The sequence below is a fragment of the Branchiostoma lanceolatum genome, chromosome 6, assembly GCF_035083965.1.
Source record: "Branchiostoma lanceolatum isolate klBraLanc5 chromosome 6, klBraLanc5.hap2, whole genome shotgun sequence".
Taxonomy (NCBI): domain Eukaryota; kingdom Metazoa; phylum Chordata; class Leptocardii; order Amphioxiformes; family Branchiostomatidae; genus Branchiostoma; species Branchiostoma lanceolatum.
Genome location: NC_089727.1, coordinates 19,421,387 through 19,441,321, shown reverse-complemented (window position 1 = coordinate 19,441,321; position 19,935 = coordinate 19,421,387). Strand labels below are relative to the sequence as shown.

The 19,935-nt window shown below is 41.8% G+C and overlaps 3 protein-coding genes across 3 annotated transcripts; all 3 read right to left on the bottom strand.

The window, feature by feature from the left end:
* Nucleotides 1-4,301: 4,301 nt before the first annotated feature.
* Nucleotides 4,302-6,384, bottom strand: LOC136437560 (CD209 antigen-like). The gene is made up of 5 exons (XM_066432176.1): nt 6,282-6,384; nt 6,025-6,138; nt 5,359-5,573; nt 4,937-5,105; nt 4,302-4,708 (listed from the first exon to the last, which is right to left on the bottom strand). The coding sequence occupies exons 1-5, from the start codon at nt 6,382-6,384 to the stop codon at nt 4,302-4,304; spliced, it is 1,008 nt and encodes a 335-aa protein (XP_066288273.1).
* A 2,401-nt stretch (nt 6,385-8,785) lies between these two features.
* Nucleotides 8,786-11,180, bottom strand: LOC136437559 (C-type lectin domain family 4 member M-like). Its single transcript, XM_066432175.1, has 5 exons — nt 10,991-11,180; nt 10,308-10,522; nt 9,915-10,062; nt 9,304-9,696; nt 8,786-8,802 (listed from the first exon to the last, which is right to left on the bottom strand). The coding sequence occupies exons 1-5, from the start codon at nt 11,178-11,180 to the stop codon at nt 8,786-8,788; spliced, it is 963 nt and encodes a 320-aa protein (XP_066288272.1).
* Nucleotides 11,181-16,970: 5,790 nt separating this feature from the next.
* Nucleotides 16,971-18,530, bottom strand: LOC136437558 (zinc finger MYM-type protein 3-like). Its single transcript, XM_066432174.1, has 2 exons — nt 18,366-18,530; nt 16,971-18,329 (listed from the first exon to the last, which is right to left on the bottom strand). The coding sequence occupies exons 1-2, from the start codon at nt 18,528-18,530 to the stop codon at nt 16,971-16,973; spliced, it is 1,524 nt and encodes a 507-aa protein (XP_066288271.1).
* Nucleotides 18,531-19,935: the final 1,405 nt, after the last annotated feature.

Sequence of the window (19,935 nt, the reverse complement as noted above, 5' to 3'; positions counted from 1 at the left end):
CCTTGGCTTCCCCTGCAGCTTATAGGGATGCAGCCAGTGGTATCTGAAGAGACAGATTTAGGATCGACTATTTTACACCAGTCGTCAGCTTCTACTAAGCAGAGAGGTATGAATGTGAACCCTGCATGTAATACGACAAGAGGAACGCAAAGGAGAAAAGGAGGTTGCTGGGCCCAGGAATTATTATGTAGTCCCAACCGTCTGTTCCTTCGTCAAATAATCGTCGCTGCTTGAACATTCGAAACTGAATAGTACCTTACCTGATTCATCTGGGGTTCCCGTTGCAGGGTTTAGGTCAGCTGGCCTGATTGCGTCCAAAATTCCCGACGGGGAGTCGACATCCTCGTAGATGTCGGTTTCGTCCATCGCAAATACTGATACGACCGGAAAAACACAAACATGAAAACGTGAATAAATGGTTGCCTGGGCCAGGAGACATTTTGTAGTCCTTATTCTTCTGTTCTTTCCCCGAATGGTCGTCGCTTTTGGAACATTCGGAACTGCAAAGTACTTTACCTGGTACGTCCGAGGTTCCCGTAGCGGGGTTTAGGTCAGCTGGTTGGCTGGCTGCCGAACTCCACGACCGGAAGTCGCCATCCTCGTATACAGTTTCGTCCATCGCAGGCAGCCGTCTTCTCGCTACCAGCTTGTTCACCCGAATGTGAGTTTCTAGACGTTCATATCAGCGCTTTGTTTTCTTTCTTTGATTTACGCCCACAATAATTGTCTGTTTCCTAATTTGCCAGAAGATTAAATCGATGATCACATCAGCTTAGAGAGCCCGGTCTTTGTACAGAGAAGGATGCAAAGAACTTCATCCTGGAAGAGATCAGTTGGGAAAATACAAGGGCTACATCAGAAAACTTTAAATGGCTCTTGCGCAAAGAAAGGATCATCATCTTATCTTGGAATGGGGCTTGTAGGAGTTAATTCAACCTCCTCCGCCTCCACCTTGTTTCTGTCTATGCTTCACGCCCACACTAACTGTCTGGTTGCTAAGTTACCACAAGACTAAATCGATCACATCAGCTGAGGTCTTTGTACAAAGGATGATGCAAAGAACTTCATCTTGTAAGAGATCCGTTAGGAGACTGCATGGGCTACATCAGAAAACTTCCAATGACACTTGTGCAAAGAAAAGGAAAAGGAAATCATCTTGGAAAGGGGCTTTTAAGATTTAAATAATCCTCCTCCATCCCACCTCCATACAGCTGTAACAGAAGGCAGTATGAAAACTATGACAGTGTTTTGGGAGTGTCAAAATGATTATTGACGCTGATGTTGTCACCCTATCACAGTTAAGTACTACGAGAACCAATCAAGTTAAACACTGGCGGTATTAACGCTATGCAAAAACAACGACGTGATTCTTAGTACTGTTGTCAAATGCAGACTGATTGGTCTTGGTCAGCTGGCCTGCTGGCGGCCGAAATTCTCAACGGGGAGTCGACATCCTCGTAGATGTCGGTTTCGTCCATCGCAGGCAGGCGTCTTCTCGCCACCAGCTTAGCTTGTTTACCCAAATGTGAGTTTCCAGACGTTCATATCGGCGCTACTGGCTTCTTTCTCTTTTTTTCCGCACACAGATTGTCTGGGCGATACAGTGTGAGAGGGTTTTCATGGATTACATCTGATCGGGTAACCCGGTCTTTGGACAAAGAAAGATGCAAAAGACCTTCATCTTATGCGAGGTCTAGTAGGGGACTGTTATGATTGCAATAACTTCTCTTCATATCACTGTTGCGCTTTCCAGGAACACAGATGATACATGTAAGTACAGTATGATAAAGTTTTGGGGAGTGTCATGATAATAATTGAGACGTTGACGATGCAACCCATCAAAGCTAAGTACTACGGCTAATGACGTAGGTAACAATGCGTATGCGCGTCTTAAAATGCAGACTAATCGAACTCACTACATAGACTTGTACGGATTTTCATCAAAAGGTCAGGTTAACCTTTTTCTCAGCATCATGTATAAATATGGAGAAAAAATATCGCTATCTTTTCCACATGTTTACAAGTTTACTTCTTTACCTATTGTCGTGTACATCATAGAGAGAAAAACACACTTAGAAAATGTATTCGTTATGGTCCAAAATTCAATAAGTGATCTTTATTTTCAATACACCAGCTGTCATTGGTTGAAATAATTCTTGTTTGGAATAATTGGCAGGTTTTGGGGGATAGACTACAGCTTCTCTATCTGTGGTGTCGTGTGGGGTAACCGCAGGGTTTTCACTCATTCACTCCTTTACAGCCTCACATCTTTATGACAACCCCAACCCCAACCTCCACTCTTGTACTGCACATGTGTCAAGGCAAAGCAAAATTGATACATCTGATGGGGAAAAGATGCAACAGCTTAAAATTGCAAAAATACTCTCAAAATTATGAATTTCACTTAACGTTTATCAATAACAATGACATTAAGATTTAAACATTGATCTTAAATGTCCCCTTTCTATTCAATATAGTCCATTGATAACCAGAAGTACAGTTAGCTCTACATATAAATGTTATATATAGTAAGCATTTGTATACAATAAGCAAATAAATCGAAGAGAAAAGGGTCATGTTTTTCCTTCTCTAATCTAGATACAAACAGTAAGCCTTGTTGTATTATTAAAATAAATAAAACAAAACATTTCTTTGTTCTACAATACACATTTCCATAAATCATGGTTTGCACATTATATCGTTTGCGTTTAATTTTTCAATTGTTTAAGTGTTACAAATCATACTTGAAGATGCTAAAATGAACATGTATTTCTAATTTAACAGTGTTTTTCTTACTAAGCCTACAGTCATTTCAAAATACTGCATTGAAGAGAAACTGATTCTTATAGTGACAACATTGTAAGAAACGGACGTCAATAAATAAAAAATCACTCAGCACGCTACTTTTGGTCAGCTATTAAGTGATTTCCATATCATTATCGAGATTACCAAGTCCTAATTTTATGGCCGCAGTCTGTGCTTCTGTCCACGTTTCGTCATTTACAGCTACTTGCCAGGAGAATCTAAAGGAAGAAAATAAATAAAAACATTTTTGATTTTTCGACATTTCCTTATGCTTTCCCGTAAGTTTCTGTTCATCTTTCATCCAATAAAATCAAAGAATAAGATATATCTTTTTGATGAAATGAAGGTTAGTTTGCAAATAAAATTACGCATAATTGTCTACTAGATATCGATGTAGGGTTTCCTGAGTCAGTTTTTCTCAACAGTTTAACATAATTGCACGTATTGAAACTCTTGTCCTGTGGAAAGCCTATATATGCTCTCCATGAAGAGAGCGCCCGTATGTGGGTCCTGCATATATGTACGGGTTGGGGGTATTTTTCAACTGAACGCATCATACCGCAGCAAAACGCACCGATCCCCTCGCAGCGAAGAAAAAGTCAATGGAAAATGACCTTCTCTTCTCCGCAAGCTCCGAAGAGAACTAAGTTTCCCGTCTATTTCACAGACAACATACACACAATTAGGGTAGTGAGCTCACCGTCACTCAGTACGGTCGGGCATTTATTGGCTCCTCGAATCAAAAACAGAACAACTCTCGTATTACACACGTTGTTTCCATACCATATTCATTCTTATACATGATCATAATACAGGGTCCCCTTGTTTACTTAGAAATCATGCTGCGAGGTGGCGACCGTTTTACCTTGGTCTGTTAAACGTATTTAGCCAATGCCGGGCTGGTCGGTTAAACCGAGGCTCTGACCGGTGGATGTCTAACGCATCCTGACTCGTAAGTAAATCCTCAACGACCAATCACGATAAGGCAGCCTATCATCATAATCGAGGCTGAATAAAGTCATTGCCGGAACAGTAACGAAAACAAGAACATAAGCACTGGATGAGTAACAAATCTGAGTTACAGTCTAAGAAACTATCGGAGTGATAAACAAGTGAGAATTTATCAGGTGTACTTAAAACCACCTTGTACAGGGGAGTTGAATGTGTCAACACTCAGGTCGAGACAAAAGGAACTAAGCATAGGTAACATGATAACGTACTCAGGCTCCAGCTGTTCTGGGATAAGACATGGAGAGGGTTGGGCGGGAATGTGACCGTACCGATGGAAGGAAGAGCCACGAATGAGTTTTCAGGGGGTAAGAACGAAGGGTCAAAAGGCAACAGGGGAGGAATCATTAGGGTCAGGATAGGGGTTATGTGATTTGTCTGTTCAGCCGACGGGAAACGTGACTGATTACTCGGAAATCAAATGAATGAAATACGTAGCGTGAAAAACGTCAGCAGGACAAGGGTTAGATAAGATGCCTGATATAAACTTATAAGACTAACCTGTCGGTATGACCTGACAGATGAAACGATCTTCCGCAACACAGTTCCACCCAAACCACTCGATCCCAAAGTACATGGCGCAGTCCTAGTTCAAAGTCTCTGCCATCATTACCACCTGGCGACCACGCGTTGTAGCTGGTCTCCAGAGCGGTGCCGTCTATCCATTCCCACTCCCCTTCTTCTCGCTGATCATGTAAGCCGAACCAGAAGTCTCCATTCATCTTCACGCCATTCTTCAGGGTGATGAGGAAGCCGTTGATACCGGCGTCTCGGGGCATGGCGAGGGTTCCCCCGTCAGCCCGACAGGTCTTGGCCGATTCGTTGAACGTCTTCCAGGTGTCAAAGGCTTTGTAGCAGACTTCACGATACTTCTGGTAATCACCAGGACAGGTCACTGAAAATGGAGAATCTCGTCATTTCTAAAATGTTATTTTGAATAAAGCGACTTGGCTTCATTTCTAACTGTAATCTCGCAATTTGAAGGCTTATATTTCTGTTTCTGTCTCCATGACTACTTTTCCATTCATTTTTTGAACAAGGCGGATATTCAATGTTTTAAGTGCTTCGATTTAGACCTAGACTTTTTTTAAAGTTGTACAATAGTATGTATTCTTCATTTTACCTTCCGTGCGTTGCATTGTATCCTTCTCTTTCTCCTCCTTCTCTTTCTCTTTCTCTTTCTCTATCTCCAGACGGGAGTGGATCTGCTGGGCAACGTCAGTAGCAATGTTGCTTAGAGCTTTCTTATTTTCCTCAAGCCTTCCTGACACGTCCGCTGTTTTTCTCCAAGTCTGTGAATAAAGAACCTTAATGTTAACTAATTTTTAACAAAATTGATGAAAGCGGCATGTTTTGTTGACTAAAATTTGTTCTAAACTTACATTGAGTATCATATAGTCGCGCTATCAAAACGTTCATAATGTCGTCTGATGTCTGAGAATCTAAAGTAACAGAGTGAAAGTTCAAAGGTTGATATGTAAGTAGTTTTCCGACTTTCATTCATGTTCTGAAGCTATTGTCTAGAGACGCATATCTGCCTATTACCTGTTGAAACCAGTCGAGGACTGACAGCTTTAGATCTGAGAGATCATCAGTTGTCTCCTGGTTTTGCTTGCTGACTGACAGCTTTAGATCTGAGAGATCATCAGTCACCTTCTGGTTGTTTTGCTTGCTGGCTGATAGCTTCAGTTCTGAGAGACCATTCGTTGTCTTTTGGTCAAGTTCACTGAATGAAAGATGGAGGTCCGACACCCTCACCGCTGTAAAAATACACAGATTCAGCATGTAATGTAGGGAAAGAAATCAACAACTTTGTTTTCTCGTTTATTATATTTTACCAGTTATTTTCAAACAGATTACAACACTCACCCAGAAAGTAAATGGCGCCCAACATACAGCAGAACATAACAATGGTCATCACAACAGATACCTTCATTATGGTGCTAGTGAAGATTTTTGGCAGACCAGGGCTTCTCCCACAGCTTCCAGGAATGCAGCCAGTGGTATCTGGAGAGATAGATCCAGGATCAGTGGTTGAATACCTATCGTTATCTTCAAGTACACAGAGAGTGAATACGACCAGATAAACGCAAAGGTGAAAACGTGAATAGATGGTTGCCGGGGCCAGAAAATATTGTGCAGCCCCATCCTTCTGTTCCTTTATCAAATAAAACTAGCGGCTTGAACATTCGGAACCGTAAAGTACCTTACCAGATTCATCTGAGGTTCCCGTTGCAGGGTCTAGGTCAGCTGGCCTGCTGGCTGCCGAAATTCCCGACGGGGGGTCGACATCCTCGTAGATGTCGGTTTCGTCCGTCGCAAATACTGATACGACCGAAAAAAACACAAACGTGAAAACGTGAATAAATGGTTGCCGGGACCAGGAGATATTATGTAGTCCTTATTTTTCTGTTCTTTTCCCGAATGGTAGTCGCTTTTGGAACGTTCAGAACTGCAAAGTACTTTACCTGGTACGTCCGAGGTTCCCGTAGCGGGGTTTAGGTCAGCTGGTTGGCTGGCTGCCGAACTCCACGACGGAAAGTCGCCATCCTCGTATACAGTTTCGTCCATCGCAGGCAGCCGTCTTCTCGCTACCAGCTTGTTCACCCGAATATGAGTTTCTAGACGTTCATATCAGCTCTATGTTTTCTTTCTTTCATTTCCGCCCACAATAATTGTCTGGTTGCTTAGTTACCAGAAGATTAAATCGATGACCACATCAGCTTAGAGAGCCCGGTCTTTGTACAAAGAAGGATGCAAAGACCTTCATCCTGGAAGAGATCAGTTGGGAGAATACAAGGGCTACATCAGAAAACTTCAAATGGCACTTGCGCAAAGAAAAGAACATCATCTTATCTTGGAATTGGGCTTGTAGGGGTTGATTCAACCCCCTCTGCCTCCACCTTGTTTCTTTCTATCCTTCACGCCCACAATGATTGTCTGGTTGCTAAGTTACCAGAAGACTAAATCAATCACATCAGCTGAGGTCTTTGTACAAAGAAGGAGGATGCAAAGAACTTTATCTTGAGAGAAATCCGTTAGGAGACTACATGGGCTACATCAGAAAACTTCCAATGACACTTGTGCAAAGAAAAGGAAAAGGAAATCATCTTGGAAAGGGGCTTTTAAGATTTAAATGATCCTCCTCCACCCCACCTCCTTACAGCTGTAACAGAAGGCAGTATGAAAACTATGACAGTGTTTTGGGAGTGTCAAAATGATTATTGACGCTGATGTTGTCACCCTATCACAGTTAAGTACTACGAGAACCAATCAAGTTTAACACTGGCGGTATTAACGCTATGCAAAAACAACGACGTGATTCTTAGTACTGTTGTCAAATGCAGACTGATTGGTCTTGGTCAGCTGGCCTGCTGGCGGCCGAAGTTCTAAACGGGGAGTCCACATCCTCGTAGACGTCGGTTTAGTCCATCGTAGGCAGCCGTCTTCTCGCCACCAGTTTGTTTACCCAACTGTGAGTTTCCAGACGTTCATATCGGCGCTACTTGTTTCTTTCTTTTTTTTCCGCCCACAATAATTGTCTGGGCGATACAGTGTGAGAGGGTTTTCATGGATTACATCTGATCGGGTATCCCGGTCTTTGGACAAAGAAAGATGCAAAAGACCTTCATCTTATAAGAGATCTAGTAGGGGACTGTTATGATTTTAATAACTTCTTTTCGCATTATTATTGTTTTTTTTTTACAGAAACTCACATGACACATATAGGTAAATTATGACAGTGTATTGGGGAGTGTCATGATGGTTATTGAGACGCTGACGATGTCAACAATAAAAGTTAAGCACCACGTGTATTAACGCATGAAACAATGCGTATGCACGTGCCACTGTCTTAGCGCGCAGACTAATCAAACTCACTACATACACTTGTACGGACTTTTATCAAAGGTCATATCTATCTTTTACTCAATAACGTATATAGAATTATTGAGATTGAGAACAATATTGCTATCCCCATCCACACGTTAACACGTTTACTTCTTTATTTGTTTTATCATTAGAGAGAAAATATCTTTAGATGTATTCTTTATGGAAAATTCAACAAGCCATGTTTATTTTCAATATATGAGCTGTCATTGAAAGAATTATTTCTTGTTGGGAATAATTGTCATGTTTTTCGGGGTAGACTACACTTTGTACAGCTTCTCTATCTGTAGCGTCGTGTGGGGTAACCGCAGGGTTTTCAGTCCTTCACTTCTTTACAGTCTCAAATTTTTATGACACCCCCCACGCCCAAACTCCCCTCTTGTACTCCCCATTTGTCAAGGCTAAGCAAAATTCTTATATAAATACATCTGATGGGGAAAAGATGCACCAGCCGAGTTATAATTGCAAACATACTCTCAAAACTATGCATTTCAGTTAACGTTTGTTAATGGAAATGACATTAGGATTTAAACATTGATCTTATATGTCCCCTTTCTATTTACTATATTCCATTGATAACCAGAGGTCCAGTCAGTTCTACATATAAATGTTATATATGGTAAGCATTTTTATTCAATAACCATATAAATCAAAGAGAAAAGTGTCATACTTTTTCCTTCTCTAATGTTATTTTAACGAACAGTTAGGGCTGTCTTGATATACGATCAAAATAAAATTGTTCCACATGGCAAACCACATTTCATAAGCTACGCTTTGCACATTAGCTTGTTTGTCTTTCAATATTTTTACATTGTTTGAGTGTTACAAATCATACTTTTTGATGCTTAAATGAACATCAATTTAACAGTGTTTTTCTTACTAAGCCTACAGTCATTTAAAAATACTGTACTGAAGATTAACTGAATCTTATAGTGACAACATTGTAAGAAACGGACGTCACTAAATCAAAAATCACACAGCACGCTACTTTTGGTCAGCTATTAAGTAATCTCCACACCCAGATTACCAAGTCCTAATTTGATGCCTGAAGTCTGTGCTGCTGTCCATGTTTCGTCATTCACAGCTACTTGCCAGGAGAATCTAAAGGAAGAAAACAAATAAAAACATTTTTGATTTTTCCACATATCCTTATGCTTTCCGGTAAGTTTCTGTTCATCTTTCATCCAATGAAATCAAAGAATAAGATATATCTTTTTGATGAGATGAAGGTTAGTTTGCAAATAAAATTACGCATAATTTTCTACTAGATATTGATGTAGGGTTTCCTGAGTCAGGGTTTCTCAACAGTTTATTAATAACATAATTGCACGTATTGAAACTCTTGTCCTGTGGAAAGCCTATATACAGGGTCTCTATAAAGAGAGTGGCTGTATGTGGGTCCTGTATATATACGGATTGGAGGTATATTTTAGCTGAACGCATCACATCGCAGCAAAACGCACATATCCCCCCACAGGCCAGAAAAAGTCAAAGGAAAATGACCTGATTACTCGGAAATCAAATAATTGAAAAAAATGCGTAAAGAAACTTCAGCAGGACAAGGGATACAAAAGATGCCTGATATAAACTTATAAGACTAACCTGTCGGTATGACCTGACAGATGAAACGATCTTCCGCAACACAATTCCAACCAAACCACTGGATCCCCCAGTACATGGCACAGTCCTGTTCAAAGTCTCTGCCATCATTACCACCTGGCGACCACGCGTTGTAGCCGGTCCCCAGTGCGGTGCCGTCCACCCATTCCCACTCCCCTTCTTCTCGCTGATCATCTAAGCCGAACCAGAAGTCTCCATTCATCTTCACTCCATTCTTCAAGGCGATAAGGAAGGCGTTGATACCGGAGTCTCGGGGCATGGCGAGGGTTCCCCCGTCAGCCAGACAGGTCTTGGCCGATTCGTTGAACGTCTTCATGGTGTCAAAGGCTTTGTAGCAAACTTTACGGTACTTCTGGTAACCGCCGGGACAGGTCACTGAAAATAGAGAATCTCGTCATTTCTAAAATGTTATTTTGAATAAAGCGACTTGGCTGCCTTTCTGACTGTAATCTCGCAATTTGAAGTCTTACATTTCTGTTTTGGTCTCTATGATTACATTTCAATTCATTTTTTTAACAAGGCGGATATTCAATGTTTTAAGTGCTTGGATTTAGACTCAAAAATTGTACAAGATTATGTATTTTTCATTTTACCTTCCGTGTGTTGCATGGTCTCCTTCTCTTTCTCTTTCTCTTTCTCCAAACGGGATTTGGTCAGCTGGGCAACGTCGGCTACAATGTTTTGTAGAGCTTTCTCATTTTCTTCAAGCCTTCCTGACAAATTTGCTGTTTTTCTCCAAGTCTGTGAATACAGAACCTCAATGTTCAATTATGTTTAATACAATGGATGGAAGCGGTATGTTTTGATGACTAGTATCTGTTCCATTTAATTTGAATATCATATACTCAATTACCAAAAAAAGCGTATTATGTCGTCTGTTGTCTGGGAACCTAATATAACACAGTGAAATTCTAAAGGTTAAGTAGCTTCCCGACTTCCATTCATGTTTTAAAGCTACAGTCTAGAAACGCATAGTTGCCAATTACCTGTTGAAACCAGTCGAGGACTGACCACTTTAGATCTGAGAGACCATCAGTTGTCTTCTGGTTTTGCTTGCTGACTACCAGCTTTAGATCTGAGAGATCATCAGTCACCTTTTGGTTTTTTTGCTTGCTGGCTGATAGCTCCAGATCTGAGAGACCATTCGTTGTCTTTTGGTCAAGTTCACTGAATGAAAGATGGAGGTCCGACACCCTCACCGCTGTAAAAATACACAGATTCAGCATGTAATGTAGGGAAAGAAATCAACAACTTTGTTTTCTCGTTTATTATATTCTACAATTTTTTTCAAACAGATTGTAGAACACTCACCTAGAAAGAAAATGGCGCCCAACATACAGCAGAACATAACAATGGTCACCACAACAGATGCCTTCATCATGGCGCTAGTGAAGATTTTTGGCAGACCAGGGCTTCTCCTACAGCTTCTAGGAATGCAGCCAGTGGTATCTGGAGAGACAGATCCAGGATCAGTGGTTGTATACTTATCGTTAGATCCAACTACACAGAGACTCTTGTGAATACTAGTACGACCAGAGAAACACAAAGGGGAAAACGTGAATAAATGGTTGCCGGGGCCAGGAAATATTGAATAGTCCCCTCCTTCTGTTCTTTCATCAAATAATCGTCGCTTCAGGAACATTCGGAACTGCAAATTAAAGTACCTTACCTGGTTCATCTGAGGTTCCCGTTGCAGGGTTAAGGTCAGCTGGCCTGCTGGCTGCCGAAATTTCCGACGGGGCGTCGACATCTTCGTAGATGTCGGTTTCGTCCACCGTAGCGGGGTTTAGGTCAGCTGGTTGGCTGGCTGCTGAAATCCACGACGGGAAGTCACCATCCTCGTATACAGTTTCGTCCATTGCAGGCAGCCGTCATCTCGCCACCAGTTTGTTTACCCGAATGTGAGTTTCTAGACGTTCATATCAGCGCTACTTGTTTCTCTGTTTTACGCCCACAATAATTGTCTGGTTGCTAAGTTACCAGAAGATTAAATTGATAACATCAGCTTAGAGAAACCGGTCTTTGTACAGAGAAGGATGCAAAGAACTTCTTCCTGGAAGAGATCAGTTAGGAGACTACAAGGACTACATCAGTAAACTTCAAATGGCTCTTGCGCAAAGAAAGGATCATCATCTTATCTTGGAATGAGGCTTGTAGGAGTTAATTCAACCCCCTCCGCCTCCACCTTGTTTCTGTCTATGCTTCACGCCCACAATAACTGTCTGGTTGCTAAGTTACCAGAAGACTAAATCGATCACATCAGCTGAGGTCTTTGTACAAAGAAGGATGCAAAGAGCTTCATCTTGGAAAAGATCCGTTAGGAGACTACATGGGCTACATCAGAAAACTTCTAATGACACTTGTGCAAAGAAAAGGAAAAGGAAATCATCTTGGAAAGGGCCTTTAAGATTTAAATAATCCTCCTCCATCCCACCTCCTTACAGCTGTAACAGAAGGCAGTATGAAAACTATGGCAGTGTTTTTGGAGTGTGAAGATGATTATTGACGCTGATGTTGTCACCCCATCACAGTTAAGTACTACGAGAACCAATCAAGTTAAACACTGGCGGTATTAACGCTATGCAAAAACAACGACGTGATTCTTAGTACTGTTATCAAATGCTTACTGATTGGTCTAATTAATTAGTCAGCTGGCCTGCTGGCGGCCGAAATTCTCAACGGGGAGTCGACATCCTCGTAGATGTCGGTTCAGTCCATCGCAGGCAGCCGTCTTCTCGCCACCAGTTTGTTTACTCAAATGTGAGTTTCCAGACGTTCATATCGGCGCTACTTGTTTCTTTCTCTTTTTTTCCGCCCACAATGATTGTCTGGGCGCTACAGTGTGAGAGGGGTTTCATGGATTACATCTGCTCGGGTAACCCGGTCTTTGTACAAAGAAAGATTCAAAAGACCTTCATCTTATGCGAGGTCTAGTAGTCGACTGTATGATTGTTATAACTTTTCTTCGTATCATTCTTGTTTTCAGTAACTGAGATGACACAAATACATTGTGACAGTGTTTTAGGGAGTGTCATGATAATTATTGAGACGTTGACGATGCAACCCATCAAAGCTAAGCACTACGGCTAATGACGTAGGTAACAATGCGTATGTGCGTCTTAAAAAGCAGACTAATCGAACTCACTACATAGACTTGTACGGATTTTCATCAAAAGGTCAGGTTAACCTTTTTCTCAGCATCATGTATAGATATGGAGAAAAATATCGCTATCTTTTCCACATGTTTGCTTCTTTACCTATTGTCGTGTACCTCATAGAGAGAAAAACACACTTAGAAAATGTATTCGTTATTGTCCAAAATTCAACAAGTGATCTTTATTTTCAATACATGAGCTGTCATTGATAGAATTAATTCTTATTGGAATAATTGGCATGTTTTGGGGAGTAGACTGAACTTTACACAGCTTCTCTATCTGTGGCGTCTTGTAGGGTTACCGCAGGGTTTTCACTCCTTTACTCCTTTACAGCCAACACCCCAACCCCCCCTTTTGTACTCCCAATTTGTCAAGGCTAAGCAAAATTCAAATATAAATACATCTGATGGGAAAATGATGCAACAGCTTATGATTGCAAATATACTCTCAAAATTATGCATTACACTTAACGTTCATCAATGACAATGATATTAAGATTTAAACATTGATCTTTTAGAACCCGGCCGTCTTCCCTCAGCCAATCAGGAGCAGGGATTTCTTGTGACTAAATCCACATAGTAGGGTCCCCCAAGTGCCAGGGGTGTACTAACTAACCTGTCAATCAAACTATCACAGAGACGCCCATGCACTAACCAACCTGTCAATCAGACTTACACAGAGTCAATCAGACGCCCACCTTTCACATGGGAATATAAAGGATTAGTCACAGACAGCCTCGTCAGTGTTCCAGTGTTTATTCAACTTGTAACAACAACAAATTTCTCATGTTTCTAGTTCTAAAACAGTCAACAAACCTGAACTTTCAACAAACTCATAGCAAATAAACTGAAAGAAATTGGTGGTAAACAAATGCTGTACCACTTCCAGTTAAACTGCCGCCTATTGATTGTTTCCTGTTCTAAACGATCCACAAATCTCAGCTTTCAACAAACTCATAGCAAAACTAGAGTTCCACGAACACATTATCTTCGCCAAATAATCAAGGCTTATTATGGATAGTTATTCGTTTTTACATGCTTATCATCCCCTGTAAATTTGATCATGCACCATACCATTTAGAAGTTATGATGGGGCGAATGAGTCCAGTCTAGATAAGGTTAAAAAATCATTTGATGGTACAGGACTAGTGTATGTGTCTAGCGTGCTGATATATATGTTACATGTTATAACTGGTCATCAAAAAATATGAGTATGTTCGATATTGCAGTGTTGTAAGTTGAAAGTGATGATGAAATTGTACAGTCAATGTATAAATACAATCAATCTTTATTCCATATCATACACATTTTGAAAGGCATAGTACATGTGACTTTTCTAGCTAGCAGTGGTGCAGTTTTGGTGCAGTGTACTCTCCAAGCAGAGGAGTGGGTCTGGCTGTTTTTTGACGTGTTTTTTGGTAAACACGTTAAAAACCAGCTGGACCCACACCTCTGCTTGGAGAATAATGGGTGTCCCATTTGTTTATTTATCTGACCTACATGTACGTTTATGCAAGGCCATCTGCTTACATGACCTGACACTGTCATATGAAATACAGCGGGTTAACAAACTTTCCTTACTAATTATGCAAATTAGCTACTGATTTGCATAATTAGTCATTGATTATGTAAAGTACCATCTCAGCTCTCTACATACCAAACTTCACGACGATCTGTCAACCCCTTCTCAAGTTATTCATGTCCGAATGTCAAAACAAAAACACCCACTGCAGTTCTTAACAAACCGCTAGGGGGCCCAAATTTACAGAACTTACTTCCTGTGGCATGAAGTATCTACCACACAAAAATCATGACCATAGCACTTTCAGAAAATATGCCCCTAAATTTTGAAGCTCCGCTGCAGTACCTTAGGTACCCGCTAGAAGGCCCATTATCGAACTTGACCTTCCTGTCTGTAAACCCTACCCATCCACTGAATATCATACAGATCCATCAATAGCTTCTCGAGTTATGCTGGCGACATACAAATACACATCCACACAAAGCCTGCTGCAGTACCGACGGAAAATGCCAGGGGAACCATTTTTGAACTTGAGATCCATTTCTACAACATCTACACACCTACAAAAAATCATGAAGATCCATCAACGTTTCCGTCACTTTTTTTGCCTACATAGAAACACAAAAAAGTTAAAAGTCTGCTGCAGTACTGTTAAATAACGCAAGGTAAACCATTTTCGAACTTGACCTTCCTTTGCACAACCACTACACACCTACTAAAAATCATAAAGATTCATTGAAGCTTTCTTGAGTTATGCTCCTGACATACATACAGACCCACCTAACAGATTTTTCAACCGAAAACATAATCTTCTCCGAGTACAAGTACTCGGCGAAGATAATAAACTCTAAACATGGGATAGATATTTTTGGAGAACAGACTTAAACTATAAGTTTCTTGGTACTTGCACCCAGCGTTCCCGCCAGGCATACCTCAGTGCGTCTTTGGACGCACTTTTTTTGGAAAAGACGCACTCAGCTGGGCTGAGTGCGTCCAAACAAAATTTTGAAGGGAGGCTAATTTCTGTCACAAGTGGAACTAGAATCTTAGAACAACCGCTCATTTAGTAAGAAAGAAGCCTACGATGTACTTCCAGGGCTCTCTGTTACGCATTGTTAGCAGTCCAGGGCCAGGGGCGGAGCACCGCACGCCTTAAAAACATCAAACTCACGCCGGGCGGCCCTGGCCCCAGTGAGACACGCCCCCGTAAGCTCTAAGATCAGAAGTTCAGTGAAGTGCCGACGGTCCTACGGCCGCGGGGCCAGTACACAAGATTCACTCGAACAAGGAGCGCCTCTAAATATCGTGTTGTTGCCCTCATTGTACTTTTTTAATGACAGTCATACAGATATTTGCGGCTCTATTAGTATTTTACAAGCCGTTTATATCTTGATCATGAACTGGGACGAGCTCAGGCGAAAGGTTCGCGCCAAACATGATCATGAAACGCCTGAAGGATGATAGCATCACAACGTAACAAAGCACACGGCAAGCACATCGATACATGAAAAAAATTATGTATGTCCCAGAAACTAATACAATTCACTAAAATCACACCCAACTTCTTGTAATCCTTCGATTTTATATAGAGAAATGTCATTGTGTTTATCAACTTACAATGTGATCGTGATTTCCCTCTTTTACGTTTGGATGCGGTGAACACACCTCAGTGCAGCCATCTTGTCAAAAGTTGTGTCGCGATTTCGTTCAATTTGCTATTGGAAAATTGACGCAAAGACCTGATCTCTGGCTCGCAGTATGACTGCACGAGTATGAGCATAGTTTTACGTACATCTAGGAAAAAAAGAATGGTACATACAGGATGAAGAAAGCATGGAGAGTCGTCACTGGGAGCCGAAGCACGCACGGCTTTTCTGTAGAGACACAACTTTCTTTTCCATGGCTGTCTCCTGTAGGACTGTTTGCCTTGCAGCTACGATTTTGCCACTGGATGATCATTGATTTTCTAGGATCGACCCAACATTGAACCGGCCTGGATGTCATGTTCACTTTTGTGACGGTAATTTATGCTTCTTTGACCGACAAATGGATTCTATAATCAACTAGTCTCGTACTCGGTAACGTTACGAACGTTATGTTTTTTTATAATAAACTACGGCCTGCTTGTGAAAATTACTTGTAAGATCATGTTTACTTACCTTTTCCTGTTAGTAACGTTCACGAGAACTACCGGTGTTAGTGACATAAAAACGAACTCTCCGGTCGAGAACAAACGATCGAACATAAAATGAAAACTGATAGCCGGTTTCATCAAACTAATCAAAGACTTAAATAGTATTTTCCATGCTCATTATCAAACTTGGTCGGTATCCACGTACCTCAAAACACGAATATAGAAGTAAAACAATGTGTTAGAAGTAAACAACAACGGGTGACAACATAATCTACCGATTTCCTGCGTTTTGAAAAGCACATTTTTGGGTCGTTCTCGTTAGCACTGCCACCGATAATGACAATGGCGGCGGTAAAAGGGACCACTGACAACCACTCTCAATCGCATGATTTGTCTCTCAAAATGCGGGAGATTGCGTTTCTGAAGGCTTGAAGATCCAAAATTTCCCGGGGGAGAATCCCCCCGGACCCCCCTAAATTGCGACCGCCTTCGGCGGTCGGGTCGCGCCTTCGGCGCTCCCCCCCCCCATATTATATTTTGGTGGACGCACTCTTAACCTGGGCTGGCGGGAACGCTGCTTGCACCACATGTAGCATCAAACAAATGCTTGTCACAACAGTATACTAACTCATAGCAAAATAAGCAAATAAACATATTTAAAAAACAACAGAAAAACTTGTTAGATATTATCGGAAACGCTAAACATAGGTTAGATATCTTTGGAGAACATACTTTAACTACATACAAGTTTCATGATACTTGCACCACATGTAGCATCAAACAAATGCTTGCCATAGCGCTATACAACACGGAAGTATTGGAATTTTGGAAACTTACAGTTACAAGTCCAATACAATGTTCAGTCCATTAGGGTGGCTGATTGAGAGTCGGCTTCCGATGGCGATGTTGGTATTTCCTCTTCGTGGCGGTGATACTGTGGGCTTCATAGAGGGTGTAGCAAGCACGTCACTGGTAGTTGTTTCTGCAGGTGCAGTAGGATGATTGTAAGGCGATGGCTGGGGCGGCTGCAGTTGGTTGCTGACGTCTTTGAGCAGCTCTGATGACGGGCGCTTGTAGGCACGGACGGCGTTACTCCGGTGCCCCGTCCTGGCCATGATTGTTTGCTCGTCAAACCCGGCAGCCCACATCTGCGTGGCGCAGGTTACCTTGCCACTGTGGTTGGTGAGGTTCCTGCCAGCCGTCAGAACGCCTGCCTTGGCACACATTGTTTTGATGTAGGTGGACAGGGTATTCTTGCCGACCGGTTGTAGGGTGAACTTTGGCACGGTGGATTTGACCATTGGCCTCCTGTAGAAGCTCCCTTGTTGGTGTGGAAGGGAGTTGATGTACGTTTCAAAAAGGTTGACCACGCACCGCTCGTTGGTGTTGTCAGCATGCTGCTTGATCCTTTTCACATCCACCTGCCGATGGTTCAGGCCACCTTGTACATTCTTACAGATCCGTCCTGTGTACAGCAAGTACTTTCCACTGACATCAGTTCCAAACTTATACTGTTCTATCTGTAGCCTTCTATGCTCATCCATTCCTCTCAGTCCGAAGACCTTGCAGTTGTAGTAGAACACACAGTAAGAGAGACCCATTGATGTGTTGGTAGAAATGGTTCCTGTCGTCCACAACTTGTCTTCATCTTCTTGAGTGAGGGGGTCGGCTTGCCGCCTCTCCGCCCCCACCCCGGCGGCAGCTAGCTCCTTCATTCTTGCGTCAAGGGCTTTGCGGAATTCCGCAAACCTCGAGTCTTTTTTATCAAGGAAATTCATATCATGGCATCCTAGCTCCTCTCTGAAATGTCGCAGCAATGCTGTGACAATCACATACAGAGTATTTGGAGGGTATGGTGTCCCGTCTTGCTTTCTGATTTCCCAAACAAACCTTGCTAACCAGAAGTCCATTTCTTCTGCTGTGATTGACCTGCTAAGCTGTACTGGAACGATGAAGAACTTGTCCCCTACTTCTACGTTGTTCAGGGTGCTACACTGGTTTCGGTTGAGAGCCCAGTCCCTCCATACAGATACACCGTACCTTGTTGACTGCTGCGTCTTCTTTGGTATACGTTTCTTCTTCATCTCTTCCATCTTTGCTGTAGTGATGGGTTTGGCAAAGCGGCCTGCGGCGGAAGGAGGGGACTGGTGCAGAGTCAGAAGCTGCTCCGGTGGCTTGACATCTGCTGGTGTGGCCGGCTAAAATGGGTCTGGTTGAGAAAACACTTCACTTGCTACGCCAAGCAAGTCCAAGATGTCATCACTGATCTCTTCTGCAACAATTGCAGGTTCCGGCTTCACCACTTTGAATGGATCCGGATCTGGCTGAGTTGGAAAGTCGTCGATATTGACTCCGATAGACTCTAGGAACTGATCTCCAAACATTTCGAAGGAGGCCATCTTGGCTACAAGAGCTCCTGTCTGCCAAATGAGCGGGAGAGAGCACAAAAAGCCCGCCAAAAGTTCCAGAGGTAACATTCCAGCAAGCTGATTGGATAAAATTGTCAAATGATATCCCACCAGGGCCTGTCCTGGACAACTTCTTTGGCGCCAGTTTGAATGACAGGAGCAGGTTACAAATGTTTTCTTATAATCATGCAGTAACACATACACTGGTCCCACCAGGGTCAGAGCTGTCAGAAGATTTGTCATGGTCTTGTGTTCTACTTTTAAACTTCCTTCCTTTGGCATTTTGCTAGATCTAATAACAAAAACGTTTGATGTATATATTTGTGTTATATATGCTTCGGAAAGACAGCCGGGTTCTAAAATAGATAGGACTCGGGAACTGTGTGACTTAGTGGTTTTAGCACGCTCCGCCCACCCTCGGGAGTTTGTTGGCATTCCTCGGGCTTCGCCCTCGGGAGCCAACAAACTCCTCGGGTAGGCGGAGCAGTGCTAAAACCACTAAGTTACACAGTTCCCGGGTCCTATCTATTACATATGTCACCTTTCTATTCACTATATTCGATTGATAACCAGTGGTCCAGTTAGTTCTACATATAAATATTACATATGGTCATACTTTTTCCTTTTCTAATTTATATGGCAACGAACAGTCAGTCTTGATGTACGATTGAAATATAGAAAACTTAGCATTTTCTGCTATACATGGCCAGCCACATTACCATAATTTACGTTTTGCACATTATATTGTTTGTGTGTTATTTTTCCATTTTAAGTGTTACAAATCATACAGTGTTTTTCTTACTAACCCTACAGTCATTTCAAAATACTGTACTGAAGATATACCGAATCTTATAATGGTAACATTGTAAGAAAAGGACGTCACTAAATCAAAAATCAGCCATAACGCTACTTTTGGTCAGCTATTAAGTGATCTCAACATCCAGATTACCATGTACTAATTTGATGGCCGCAGTCCTTTGCTTCTGTCCTTGTTTCGTCATTCACAGCTACTTGCCGGGAGAATCTAAAGGAAGAAAACAAATAAAAACATTTTTGATTTTTTGACATTTCCTTACGCTTTCCGGTAAGTTTCTGTACATCTTTCATCCAATGAAATCAAAGAATAAGATATATCTTTTTGATGAGATGAAGGTTAGTTTGCAAATAAAATTACGCATAATTTGCTACTAGATATTGATGTAGGGTTTACTCAAATGTGAGTTTCCAGACGTTCATATCAGCGCTACTTGTTTCTTTCTCTGTTTTACGCCCACAATAATTATCTGGTTGCTAAGTTACCAGAAGATGAAATTCATCACATCAGCTTATAGAGCCCGGTCTTTGTACAGACAAGGATGCAAAGAACTTCATTCTGGAAGAGATCAGTTAGGAGACT